The 14,629-nt window shown below is 42.9% G+C and overlaps 1 protein-coding gene across 1 annotated transcript in view; it reads right to left on the minus strand.

The window, feature by feature from the left end:
- LOC148518028 (seizure protein 6-like) overlaps positions 1-14,629 on the minus strand; it is a 597,080-nt gene that overhangs the window by 267,292 nt on the left and 315,159 nt on the right. Inside the window, exon 2 of the mRNA XM_088477790.1 lies at positions 693-1,475. Coding sequence (XP_088333916.1) covers positions 693-1,475 — 783 coding nt within the window. The remainder of the gene's footprint in view (positions 1-692; positions 1,476-14,629) is intronic.

Consider the following 14,629-nt stretch of genomic DNA (forward strand, 5'->3'; position numbering starts at 1 on the left):
AAAAATGGGGGGGCGCCAATGCTCTTTCTGGCACAGGGCACCAAAAAGTCTAGTTATGGCTCTGCCTTGGACACATGGAGACAAATATATTGCTAGACTTATTTCTAATGAGATACATACCCTCTGTCAATATGTTAATATTTGAAACCGTACCACCTGCAAAGACCAAAGAGTACTATTTCCAGGGCTGTTATTTATTTTTCATGTGTCAGACACACAATCTATGCCATTTGTATGTATTTCTGACATGCGTGAATTAAGCTCCTTAAGCTTGTATGAGGGCAGCTGTCACCAAGCCAATCTTGGTTCTACATAAGCCAGCCAAGAGAGATTAATGGGCTGCTTCCAATCTGGTACCTAATCAACTCAGCAATGTTTAGTCACTGTATGCATCATCTATATTGATGTTTGCTATATGTCACTAGTCTATATGATTAATCATACAGCAGATTTCCATTCAATGCTATAAGCAAGGCAATAGTTATAACCATGAGAATACTTCTCAATTTCCAAACCGTCATAGCTTACTACTTCTGCATTCATTCCAATAATATCCTCCTTCTGTAAACACAATGCCATAGTTTTGCTTCTGCTCACCCTCACTCGCTAAATGTTAGCAAAATGTCCATTTAGCAGATTGAATTCCTATGTAGATATATTTGGCTAAAGTGAGCTAGTCATAGTGTAGTCACCTGGGGCCGGAGCTGTCATGGTCACGGTTGTGGTGATGATGGTGCTGGTTGTGGTTTCCTCTTCCTCTTCATAAGATGTAACTGGAGATGGTGAGATACTAGATATGATCTTCTTCATATCTAGGCCATTTGATCCTGCTAGGATGCTGGTGGTGGTTTTACTTAAAACAGAAGTAGCAGGACCAATACTATCGTGTGCAGCAATGGAAAACTTATTGTGAGGGATAGATGATGATTCCAAATGTTTACTATCTTGTTGGGAATAATAATCAGCATTAATCTTATCTGCCTGGAATATAACTTGAGCATCAGAAGTTGGCAGTGGATCTAAGACTGGGGCTGAGGACACTGTTTCCTGTAATTCTTCAGTGTCCTTTCCATTTTCAGTAACAATGGATGTGGTGTCCATTATCATTGTAGATGGAGTAAGAGGCATGGTAGGTGTAGGAGAGTCACCGAGGGACATAGGGACATAGTCTGGATGAGCCAGATTTACTCTTGCTTTGAGTGTGGACAATTTTTCTTTCAAATCAGTATCATGTGGTTGTTTAGTTCTGGCAAAGTAAGGTGGTAGGTACTGGAAATCTTTCTTCATGATACTTTCATGTAGAATCCCCTCCAGGACTGGGTGATGGTTCAATAATGTCATAGTAGGTGCTGTTGTTATGAAAGGTACCTCTCCTTCTAGATCCTCTACCATGGAGGTGGATGTTGGATCCAGTTTTGTATCCCATCTTCTAAGTGCCTTGCTCCTAATTCCATTTGTCACTGCAAAAATCAAACCTAAATAAAAGGTGAAAAAAAAATAATAATGAACTACAGTAAAGGGATCCACTAATTCAATGTTTCTCAAACTCGCTCCTCAGGATCCCTAACAGCTACATGTTTTCCAGACTACCTGTGGATCAGTTCCAGTAAAGCTAGGTACTGTATACACTATGTAATTATTGGGCTGATAATCTCACAGTGTCTGTGCTGCAACCATGGCTAATTATTGTTTTAACACCATTCAGATTGGATGACTGGATCTGACATACTGCAACTTTTCTGAAAAATTATATTGTGCACATTTTGTTGGGTGTATACATTTTTAATCACCTGTTTGACATTTCTGCTGATAGTTAATTTAAAACCATCACTTTTGTGACAATCTAGGACGAATAGTCATTAGGACTGGAATGATAACTCCCTAGTATACTCGGATGTTCTCAAGATCGTTTACAGTAATTTCTCAAAGAATTGTAAAGTCATTCATCATAAATGAATTCGTTCAGATGTGTAACTACTGTAGCAATAACAATTAGTGCACCACCACCTTCTATAATGTGACAGTTACAGTAGTAATAAACACCCCTGTGCACCAGCCAGGTGGTCTGGAAAATGTGAACTCTTTGGAGTCCTGGTGACCGAGTTTGAGAAATGCTGGGTTAATTAAGATTATTGAACTTAAATAATGAACCATATAGTTATAGTATGTGAATATCTCTCATAATTTCCAAGACATTCTCATATAAGGGTTACAAGAGAATTCTATCTTCAGCGCACACATTATCAAAGTACTGTATCTTGGACATAGTTCAAAGACGGGAAAGAAGGATTCTGAAAGTGTTCAGCAGCCAGATTTCACAGTTCACACTAAAGCTACTATACTTCTTTCTTTGACCTAAAAATAAGCTCTGCCAATCAGTGACCTTTGAACCAAGATGGAATCCAAAGCTGCAGAGGAAAAATTATTTGCAACTTGTTCCAGGGTCACATTCCTTAAAAATAAAATGAGCATTTCTTTTACTTTCGCCTGCAGAGCCTGAAGGATGAAAGAAAGGTTCATCTAGACCTGACCCCAATCAAGTTGAAAGAGAAAAATCTATTTCCAGTGGCTGCAACTAGGACAAAAACTGAAGGGATTAATGTGGCTAGTGGGAATAATGCCAGTATTAAATAGTCCAGGCTGTTCTCCTCTCTTATAGGAGTACACAGGAACAGAGATGGAAAAGTCAGATCATGCATGTGGTCAGGCAGAAGCTTCCCATGACATTAACAATTTCGGTGTTTATTGAATTATTTCTGTTTTTCTGAGCTGATGCCGGGAGCTGGGTAATTCGCCTTATCTGACCCTACATGCCACTTGATAGTGTTGTAAAACAACAATTGTGTTATTGGTCGTATAGAGCAACATGTTGTACACCCTTAGTGACAAGATTCTAAGGCAAAATATCTTATTGCTGTTTTAGAAAGTACTGCACTTTAAATAAAATACAACCGTGTATACTCCAGTTCAGAATGTTTTCTTTCCCTGGGCAAGCTATTTTGTTAAATACTAGCTGTTGCCCGCACCTTCGCCCATGATGAAATCGCTTCTGCCAATAGTTTTTTTATTTGAAGTGTTCTAGTTATATTGCTTTGCTTAGGGGCCCTGTCGCGGGAGGGGCCCATGTGACCAGCAGCTCTATACAGACTCACCCACCACTCACACCAATGTCACTGTGTGCCCTGCGCACAGACTGCTATGTAGCCTATACTATGCAAGTGATTGTGGGCCAAAATTATCTATCCACCCACCCCTTACCAGTCACGTGCATGGTGCTACATCTATCTCTTGCATTGATTGTGTCAGTAAATGTTGTGTTTCCACTACAAAATTATGCAGGTTTCATGAAAATCAGTTCAATAGTTTTTGCGCCAACTTGGAACAAACAGGCAGACACTATGTACCTATGTTATATTAGTATAGATCTACCCTCCTCTATCCACCCTGTTCTAATTGCTCTGTTAACACATTGGAATTTGTTTCTAAATAGGTATGTAAAAGTTCAAATGGCGTCAGACCTGAATTTAAGTAAGTGATGGCAAAGTGGAATAGGAACTTTACAGGTGTTTTGAATTACTTGTATAATATGTTTTTATTAAACATAAATAACATGAACATATATGATATTTTACATAAAATCTTAATCTATAATTATACTTGGTGAGTAAACTGATGATATTAGGCCACTGAATAAATAGGTAGGAGAATGATTTTTTGGCTGCATTCACAAAGGGTGAATAAAATGCAAAGACACCATTACATATAACTGTCTGACACAGGAGAAGGTACGGCTATGCCTAAACAGGATTGGTTTAGCAGTTATGTCTGTTGCTGATTTAAATCCATTGATAACAGAGGGCTTTGACAATCCGCAGGATAGTAAATCTAACCCCTAGTCCAGGTGGCATTCACCCATGTGTTTTAGGGGAATTAAATTCAATAATTAATGTACCACTATTACTTATGTATTCCACTTCAAAAGGGAACAAATAGGATCTTTGTACAGCAGTTGATGTGATATATTTGGATTTTTCAAAATCCTCTGATTCTGTTTAACATACTAGACTGGTACATAAGATAAGAGGGTTTGTGTTTGGCATCCGGGCGGTCTGGATGCCGATGCTCGTATTACCGGCTCATACTGTAATCCCAACACCGGTCAGAAGCCCAGCGGTCGGGATGCGGGCTTCGGGCTTCTGACTGAAGGTAAGTATCGGGGGGTTAGCTTTAGGGTTAGGGGTTAGGGTTAGGCACTAGGGGGAGGGTTAGGGTTAGGTACTAAGGGGGGGTTAGGCATCGGGGAAGATGTGTAGGGTTAGGCACTAGGGGGGAGGTTAGGTTTGGGCACCAAAGAGAGAGGGTTAGGGTTAGGATAGAGAGAGGGGAGGGTTAGCATACCGACCAACAAGTGTCGGTATGCTAGCCCTTTCGGGATCCCGGCGTCGGGATTCTAACAGCTGGGATCCCGAGCACCAACATCTCATACAGATTCCAATAAGAGCACTAGGTTTTCTGGTAATTCTTAGGCAGTAAGTCCCCCAGACTGCCGGAAATGCGTTACTGTGCGTTACTGCAAACGCACATGCAGCTTGTCCATGCGTCTTCAGCTTCATCATCCATGCTAGAAGAACGTGTCTCTGAGAATCTCCGACTATACCACAATAGAGACGGCGTAACGAAAGCCAGGGACCCCCAGTAGTTCCACTGCACTGCCACCGCTGTACCTGTATGTGTACAGAGCCAGCGTGCATACTCCACTGCCACCACTGTAATTACAGACACAGGAGTGTGCTCCCACCTGTCACACACCACCTGCGCTCTCCTGGCTGGATCTGGTGCATACATCATATACATTACTGTGTAACTGTTATACATACAGTACCTGCTTGATTAGCCATGTGTCATCCTGATAACATGTTCTGCCTGGTTAATAAACCTAAGACCTGGTTAAGTAATCTACTGTGTGGACTAAGGGCCTGATTCAGACCCGGGCGCTAAGCTGCGGATGCTCGCTAGGGGCGATTATCGCACATCTGCGCATGCATATGCGTCAAAGTACGCATTCGCGAACCAGTCACTGCGGCCAAGAATCCTGCGCTCGTAGTACACAGACTGGATGCTACTTTGAGTGACAGATAGCACCGTTTGTGGGTGGTGACAGAGGAAGGTGCTTGTGAACAGGGGAGTGTATGTGCGAACGCAGGCGTGTCTGAGCGTCAAAATGGAGTTTAATGGGTGTGAATAATTAGCAAAGTTGTGTCATTGAAAACGTCACTTGTTTTTTTTCTAGCCTGAACTGATCGCAGTGCTTGCGGTGGGGTATGGGCTACCTCAAGTGCTGCGTGCAGCTCCGATGGGTCTCGATGTTACCGATTAATCAGACACTTCCTGGAGATGACGTGTGCTAAGAGTGAGAGGTGGGCGGCTTTATACTCCTGCGTACGCTCACTGCCGTCGCCCTCTAAGACATAGAGGGCGTCCTTAAGCCAGACAGTGCGATTGCGGGATTTGCATACCCGGCCCCTTTTGGCAACGAGCGTTTGCAGTTTAGCGACCAGGTCTGAATCAGGCCCTAATATCCATCACACACCTCTGCTGCCTGTGCCAACTATAGGGTCTGCCAATAGGAATATAGTTATAAAGATAACACATTCAAATTGGGCTAAAGTTATTTAATGATGTACCATAGTGATTAGAACTTGGACCTATCCCATTATTTCTTAGTGACCTTGTAGATTGCCTAGAATGTAGGTAAACTATGTATAGTAGATTACAATACTTTGCAAATTCCAACACTGTCTCATCATTGCCCCCAAAACACATTTCAAGCTACTTGTTCTCTCCTTCAAAGGTCTCACCAACACATACATCTCTGACCTCATCACAAGATGATTGCCCTCCTAGATCTGCCTCTGCCCTGAGCCCAATCTTCTCTGTGATAACCATTCCACCTTACTGCCTCCAAGACTTCTCTCCATGCAGTTAAGGAACTCATTACCCCACCTGGCCAGACTCTCCTTTAATCATTTTAGCACTCTTTCATCTTTTCATTATATCGTATAACATCCTCACATGATACTGTTACATCTGTATGCTCTACCAGCTACCATCTCTACTCCCAGTCCCACTAGCTCTTTTTGTCTTAGCATTCATTGCCCCCTCCATCTAGACTGTAAGCTCTCATGAGCAGGATATTCTATACCGTCTGTCTAACATCTGTACCACCTTCAGCAACCTTTGATCGATGTACTTGTTCTTTTTTATGTAAACTTTTATTTTGTTTGATTTTTCATTCTGACTGTTCAGTGCTGTGGATTTTTGTGGCACCCTACAAATAAATGATGCTGATAGCTGTTAACACAAAGTAGGATAACAACAGGTTACAAAATTATTTGGACAAAGTGGTAAACTGTCTGCCTGCCAGATAATATGTAATGTAGATAAATGTAGGGTTATACACGTGGCAGGGCTGATTCTCAGTTGATGGATCTCAGTGATTGGGCACAAATGGTAGATTTTTGCATACAGCGCATGTGCAGAGAAGAATTTACAATTTTTTTCATATGTCCGTCCTATTCAGAATCATAAAGCACTTGGCCGGATATGTCTTTCCGTGAAATTGAGTATTTCGGGGTAGCAATAATGCATGCACCTAGCATGGGGCTGCCGTAAGTGCCAATACTAATAACAGTTGCGGCAGCTGGTGTAAAATCAGTGGGCAGCGCGGATTGCAACTTGCAGACATTTGAACGCACACAGTTGCCGTAGGGATTCTTGCATAAGCATAGTGTAGTTCATCTGGCTTGTGCGGCTGCCTGCAACTACCCTCTCTTTGCATGAGGCTCAGCCCCATAGGGGATACTTGTGTTTTTTTTGTTTTAAGAAATAAAAGCTTTTGTTTAACTTAAAATGGATAGAAGTATACAGAAAATCCATTGCTATGTCTATTTTTTAAAGTGTGCTATGTAGATTTATTTTATTAACAGTTAATTATATAGCAAACACATATTACTCTGCCTTTTACAGAACATATTTAGTGTTTCACATCAGCCCCTGCCCCAGTGGAGCTTACAATCTATATTCCCTACCACACTGATACACTTACATATACTGGTTATATTTTTTTATCAGAAGCCAATTAACATGCCAGTGAGTTCTTGCATTGTGGGAGCCATGTTGAGAGGATGTCAGGATGCAGGCTGTCACAAACAAGTCGCTGGAATCCCGACGGCAGTCAAAATCCCAGTTTCAGAATCCCGACCACTGACATCCTGATGGTTAGGTTTAGGGTTAGGGTAAGGCACTAGGGGGAGGGTTAAGGTTAGGCTGCAGAAGGGGAGGGTTAGAAAGTCTGTGGGAGGGAAGGGTTAGGGTTAAGCTGCGGGAAAGGTGGTTTAGGAGGAGGGTTAATTACCAAATTCTGTTGGGATTCTGACTGTCGGGATGTCGCTGTTAGTATTCTGAATTTCTGAGCATTGGCATCCAGACTGCCGGGATCCCATATCCAACCCAACTGGAGCTACTTAAGGAAACCCATGGAAACACAGGGAGGACACACAAACTCCACACTGATAGGGTCCTGGTAGAAATCAAACCCATGACCTCATTGCTGTAAGGCAGCACAGATAGTCACTGTGACACCATGTTGACCATGATATAGAGCAACAAGTCCAATGTCATATACAATGTCATATACTGTACAGTGTTGCCAATGGTAAAAACTGATCTTAGCTTATGACGTGGATTAGTAGCACAAATTTGAAAAGGAAAAAGGGTTATTAGTACATGTAAACATGTCACCAATCCATGTCAAAAGCAAAGATCGGTGTTTACAGAAGGGAGGCTGCACAACCCCTTCAGTCAGTGAAAACGTGAGGCAGACTTAACAAATACCCTATCAGAGTGATTTACTAAATATATTTTATGCCATTATACTGTATATTTTAAATAGTATCTACTGATGTACTTATGCTACATACAAAGTATTCACAACAAGTAATGTCTTATTGATTGATTCACCTCTGCAAATTTTTAAATCCATTCAACTGATGAACACTTCTCTACAACACTATTCTCCTGTGCTTGCATTGTAATTAATAAATGTATTCATCATCTACTCTGACCTTTCTTCCAAGTCCATCGCGATTTCCCTAATCATTTTCACTTGTTTGCCAGTGTTTGTCCACATTTCATCCTATTTCTCCCTTATTATCCATTCCTCCTCCAGATCTGCTTATCTACTTCATTACAAGGGAGTGTCAGAAAATGAGCGTGTTATTATTTTCTCTCACAATAACTTCTTGCTAAATGAGCCAGAATATCACCCGTTAGTAGCAGTTGTTTGTACATGATTATAAGATGAGGTAAGCCAATATGTGACCCGAGTCTATATTACCTGCAGAAGGACTACCAGTACTGTCATGTTTTCTCAGTTAATGAGCATATTGGTATGTGTAGCTACTGTAGACAACAGTTAAAAGTGCTGCTTTTTGTGTTTAATCTTAAAGATACTCCTGCTACTTGTACTGATGGGAGGCGGCCATTTTGTTGACTGAACCAATATTCATGATGATAATACTGCCAATCCTAGTAACTAGGGAGTGTAAAGGAATGGGTATGAAATACCAGCGTCTGAAAAGCTTCATATACCGATATCGGAAGCTTGACAGTTCAGGATCCCGATGCGGACAGGTAAGTCCCCCCCAACCCTCCCTTTGTGGTGCCTAACCCTAACATCCCCGGGGGGGCTAACCCTATCCTCCCCCCGTTGGTGCCTAACCCTAACCCCCCTCCCCGCACCCTATACCTAAGCCTCCTGGGGTGTGTCTAACCCTAACCTCCCCTCACCGTAACTCTAATTTGCCCCGAGGGGTGCCTAAACCTAACCCCTCCTTCCCTGGGAAGCAGCTCATACTTACCCGGCCCTGGACATTCGGCAGTCCAGCGTTTTGGGATGCCGACACTGGCATCTTAATCCCTTTTGGGATATCGGCATCGGCATTTTGCCAGGCGGCGGGTTTCCGACATCGGTATTTCGACGGCCGACATCCCGTCCGCCGGCTCTCAACTGCATCCCAGGGGAAAGTAGAAACACCTATATGCTGTGATAAATATTGCAATGTCACTGATAGCTCTTATTGAACTTATAGGCAGAATATTATTTGAGCCCACAAAATGGTAGCCACCACTGTGTGACAGGTGCACTTTAAACACTTATCGTTTATTGTCGAGTGTTTTGTGCTTCTGTCTTAGAGATTTTTCTTTTCCTTTCAAACTGTCTATTTTTCTGCAGAAACAGAATTACGGTAGAAGCCTGAATATCTATCCTGTATTTATCATTTTACAGCACAGAACCATATCAATAATAATGGTTCTCTCAGAAAATGTATCACTTGCAGACTGAACAATCACAGCCTGCTCTTACAGATGTTGCTCGTGTTATTGTATTTGCCAAATGTGTTTAAGCTGATTTGAAAGAAGTGCAATTTAAATATGTATGCCAGAGTTGGAGGAAAAAAAAAGATAGAATATAAACATTCATTCCAAAATTATAACAAGTGAACACAGGCTATTGGGTAAATATCAAAGCCTGTATACAAGAGAGATACAATTTATACCTGAAGTAACTGAAGTGCCAAACTGTAACTCCAGGCAGTGCACAGAGGCCTGAGGCCTTATCAATCTGAGACATTGGCTGGTAGGCATTGGAGATGTTCTATCTATGCATTTGTGGATTCAAACACAAAGGTATGTCCAGTGATATTGTAACACGATTCAATGGTTCAGTGACATACGCTGCTTAATTTTTCAGTCTTTAGACCTACTGTATAATAGTGTATATACGGATATGGGATGTCTCTTTTGCACTTTGTTATTGTGTGGGAGGGATACATAAATTATTCTCTACCTTTTATAGAAAAAATTAGAGATGTGTGGTTCGGTTTTGGATCAGATCTTCCCGTCAAGTTTGGATTTCAGAAAGAGGCAAAATGTCATATTGCACATATGTCCGTGAAAGATGACATTTTGTCCGTGAAAGATGATGTTTTGTCTATGGAAGATTATGTTTTGTCTGTGGAAGGTGATGTTTGTCCGTGGAAGATGATGTTTTGTCCATGAAAGATGACTTTATGTCTGTGAAAGATGATGTTTTGTCTGTGAAAAGGAGCATACACACGGGACGATCAGACAACGATCAGATATCGTTGTCTGATCGTCCTGCATGTGCTGGATGTTCGATGTTGAACATCCAGCACATGCCCCAAACACCTAACTACTATAACGACCCCGCGATCATCGATCGCGGGTCCCTATAGTAAACAGGCTAGCCTGGTTGATATCGACCAGGTTGGCCTGCATGCATGGGTGATGGTCGATATCGATATCGACCATCCATGCCTGCACATCGACCATCGTTTGGTCGTTGAAAGGGGCTATTTTCAGGATGATATAAACAATTGAACGATAAACTATATCGTTTATATCGACCAGAATATCTGATCGTGTGTATGCACCATAAGATGATGTTTTGTCTGTGCAAGATGATGCTCTGAGATCCGAACTTTGCAGGAAGATCAGACCGAAAATCGAGCCACACATCTCTAAAAAATTACTATTGTTTAGCTTAGTAGCATGATATATGATAGTGGACAGTATAACAAGGGTTTATTCACATCTATCTGCTGCTAATATAGTTTTCAGCCACTGACACTTGATAAGCACATGAAAAAAGGATGACTGGTCTTAAGATGTTAATCTTAAAATGCCATGTATACATTTTTATATTGAAGAACCACTCATGCATCAATGTGAATCACCAGGGTATAAGATTGCCTCAGTAAAATCACAACACATGCATGTTTACCCATTTCTCAATGTATATTTTAGTTTGAACCTAAAAGTCATTAAGTTATCGTGTTCCCTTGTGTCAAACTTGGGCAGGAAAACTGTGCCTGAACCTCTCCTGTATGCTATCGTTGTATCACCTTTCTCCTTTGATTCTGAAGCCATCTACAAAAACATGTGGACTATAAAAGTGAAATAGAAGCTGTATAGAAACTGGCTGCCTTCCTAACAAAAGCACTGATTCATATGCAACGTATATACACACACAAAAGAAAGTAAGTAAGAAAAGCTGATGGAATAAGTCTGGAAAAAAGTACAGTAATTCATGCAATGCTATGTCTATTATCCATTCCCTTAGTCAAGCTGCATGCTCAAGCACGTCTTACCAAAATAAACAATTATTGGGAAAAGGCAGCATAGCTTTTAACACTGCATATGGTCTTGAACAGTGTCAGAGCAGATCTCACTGTCATCCTGTCGCTGCTCTGCCACCGAAAGCTGGACATCTTATGAGGGGACGAGGCCACTGGCAGTAGAAAGTGGAGAGATAGCGGATGCTGTGGTCCCTCTACATTGCAATGGCTGTGGGGTAGCTACAGTGTCACTCCCAGGGCCCTGCGCTCTGGGTGATGGCACCGTTTGAACAGCCTTCCCTACGCACCGCTCTGGAATCAAGCATAGGCTGTTGCAGTCGTACACATTTCAATTGCATCACTTGTGACTGAGGAGGTGTAACTGTCTCTCTTTGATGACTGTTGGGCTATTAACCTGATTACTAGTCCTTGAAGAATAGTATCATCAACTTTTATTTTTGCAGGTTAATGCGGTTCATCTGTACAGTATGTCCAATGGGTAGTCACTGCCAGTCACAGTGTAGCCAGTGCAGTCATGGGCTGCAACTGGCTCACTGAGGAGGCAGATTTAACTGGAGGGGGGCTGCAGTGTGCAGTCCTGTAGCCCCTGGGTAATATCTGACACTGGGCCTGATTAATTACCGATTGCAACTGTGATTACGCACGCATTTGGCCAATTGTTGCGTTCTGAGCATGCGTATGCATCGCAGTGCGCATGCGTGAACCGCCCACTGCGATCGGGACTGTGATCGCAATGACTATGCAGACCCATCGCATAGTGAATTACAGGAAGTGACGTTTGTGGGAGGTAACGGGGTGGTCGGCGAAACGCAGGTGTGTCAGTGCATTGCGTGGGTGTGCATAAATTATCCATTACGATGCCTTACGCAGCTTGAGTACTCATAGCATGCGATGAAATTAGCAATTCCTGAGTAAAGTCAGAGCTTGTGCAAGTGTGCGTGAGGCAGCGATGATACCGATGGTTTCGCAGTCTTGCTAAACATTACAGATGTGTGTAAGGTAGAGTGGGCGTCCTTATGTTGTGCTGCGACGGCATAGCGATCAAAGTGGATTAGCGATTGCAGTGGATTAGCATAGTATTGCAGTAAGACTGCGCGTGTAATTGCTATTGCAATCGTAGTTGCGATTGGTAGTGAATCAGGCCCACTAGTTGCAATAGTTTTCTAGCTTTTATCTGTTGCTCTGCTCTCTCTCTATTCTACACATGGCTAGTAAAACACGCATATGACATGCAAATTTGTTTGATCTTTGTTTTTAATAATTTGTAGAGTTTCTAATGCACTGAAATATGGAAATGCATGCAGATGGAACAAGTAGCTTTCTGAGGAATGTTACCACAACTCAACAGAATGCAAAGCAATTAAAAACTGAATGGAAATGTTAACACTACAGACATTGGTTTCTAGTGTGAGGATTGTTTACATGATCTTTTTTTTAAATGATAAAAACTATAACACGTGTGTGTGTGTGTGTGTGTGTAGCCTAAGCGGCTTTTGCAGAATAGAATGCAAGACGGTTTTGTGGGTGTATTTTGCATGTTTTTTGTGCTGTGCCTGCTCCAAAGCTGTATGTGCATAAGTATGGTGATGCAGAGTGGTTGCAAACCAGTCACCTCTCCATTTGTGGCTGAAGGGGTGTCACACTTGTAGGCTAAGTTCAGAAACAGTATGTCTATGCAGAGTTGGGCAAACATATATTTCTGATTTCAGACAGATCTTCTTAGCCAGAATTAGGCCTGGGGTAAATGTCCTCTGATAATATATATACCAAAAATATACCGGTAGGTTAATTGGACCCAACAAAAATTAACCCTAGTGTGTATGCGTGCATGTGGTAGGGAATATACAGTGTAAGCTCCACTGGGGCAGGGACTGATGTGAATGGCCAAATATTCTCTGTAAAAGTGCTGCGGAATATGTGTGCGCTAGAAGAATAACTGGTAATAAATAATAATAATAATAATAATGATAACAGATATCAACCCAAGCCTCAAGATATGGCGTCCTACCAGAGGGTTGTATACAACTCTGCACACATAAGGACGAATGAACCCTTTTTTATGCCATGCACGGATTGCTGGAGCAATTACGGCTGACTTGTAATCATCTCTACATCAGCTTCTATATCAGGAAAAGGCTATGGCCAGTTGGATCGTTCTTTCACTGTTTAAAAATACAATTTTTTTATTCTATAGAACACATCCAGGAGAGTGGAAGATTAGGCAGTGATCATTTCCAACACCTAAAGATTTAGAAAACAAAAGCTCATGAGAGTTTTTCTTCTAATCTCTTTTATGGTAATGGAACAGAGGGCCTGATTCAGAGCCGGACGCTCTGACCAGAGAGCTCGCTCTGAATCAGGGCCCTCCTACCTAAAAATGGAGCGGTCTCCTGGCCGCTCGCATAGCCACCCACAGCTTATGCGAGCGGCCAAAAAGATGGTCGCGATGGTCAAGACCATCAGGCTTGCAACGAGACCCTGCGGTAGGGTCTCGCTGCCGCAAGCCCTGGAGTGCTTTTGGCACTAGTGATGTCAGTGGGGCCGGCCCTAGACAGTAGGCGTTCCCATGGGAACGCCTCCGTCTGGGCAGCAACGCCCCCGGCACGCCCACCAAAGGGCGACACTCACTCACCATCGACAGCACGCCCCCTTTGGTGCGAGACCCATAGCGACAGCTTGGCTGTCGCTATGCGGGTCTCGCGCATGCTCACGTCGGAGCTCCCTCCATCGTGCACATGTGCATTAGGGCACCATCGACCCGCTTGCGAGCGCTCAGCGCTCGTGAGCGGGCCTGAATCAGGCCCAGAGTTTAAACAATCTTAGAAACACATGTGAAGTGTCAAAGTTCTTCACACTCCAAAGATGTCTGATGCAGCTTGTAAAGTCATCATAGTCATCATGTGTAGGCTCCTTTACAAATTGTTGAACATATCCAGTTGTGGAATATTTTGGCTACCATTGCAGTGGTGTGACTAGGGTATTTGGAGCCCAGGGCAAGATGAAAAACAGAGCCCCTGAATATGCGGACGCCGAAAAGTGGGCATGGCCACTGAAAAATAGGGGCATGTCAACATGATACACCACCGTTTCTCGTCACTCTGGGAACATTCCTTTCCATTCCATATGCACCTTAATGCCCCCAGTAGTAGTGCCCCTCTTGCAATGCTCACTGTAGTACTGCCCCTTATGCAAAGTCCCCAGTAGCAGTGCCCCATGTAGTAGTGCCCCAGAAGTGCCCCTTATACAGTGCCCCCAGTACTGGTCCCCCCTATGCAGTGCCCCCAGTAGTGCCCCTTATGCAGTGCCCTATAGTAGTGCCCCGGATACAGTAGCCCTAGTAGTGGTCCCCCCTATGCAGTGCCCGCAGTAGTGGTCCCTCTTATGCAGGCCCCCAGTAGTGTACCTTATAC

The sequence above is a fragment of the Taudactylus pleione genome, unplaced genomic scaffold (assembly GCF_031769625.1).
Source record: "Taudactylus pleione unplaced genomic scaffold, aTauple2 ptg000203l, whole genome shotgun sequence".
Classification (NCBI taxonomy): domain Eukaryota; kingdom Metazoa; phylum Chordata; class Amphibia; order Anura; family Myobatrachidae; genus Taudactylus; species Taudactylus pleione.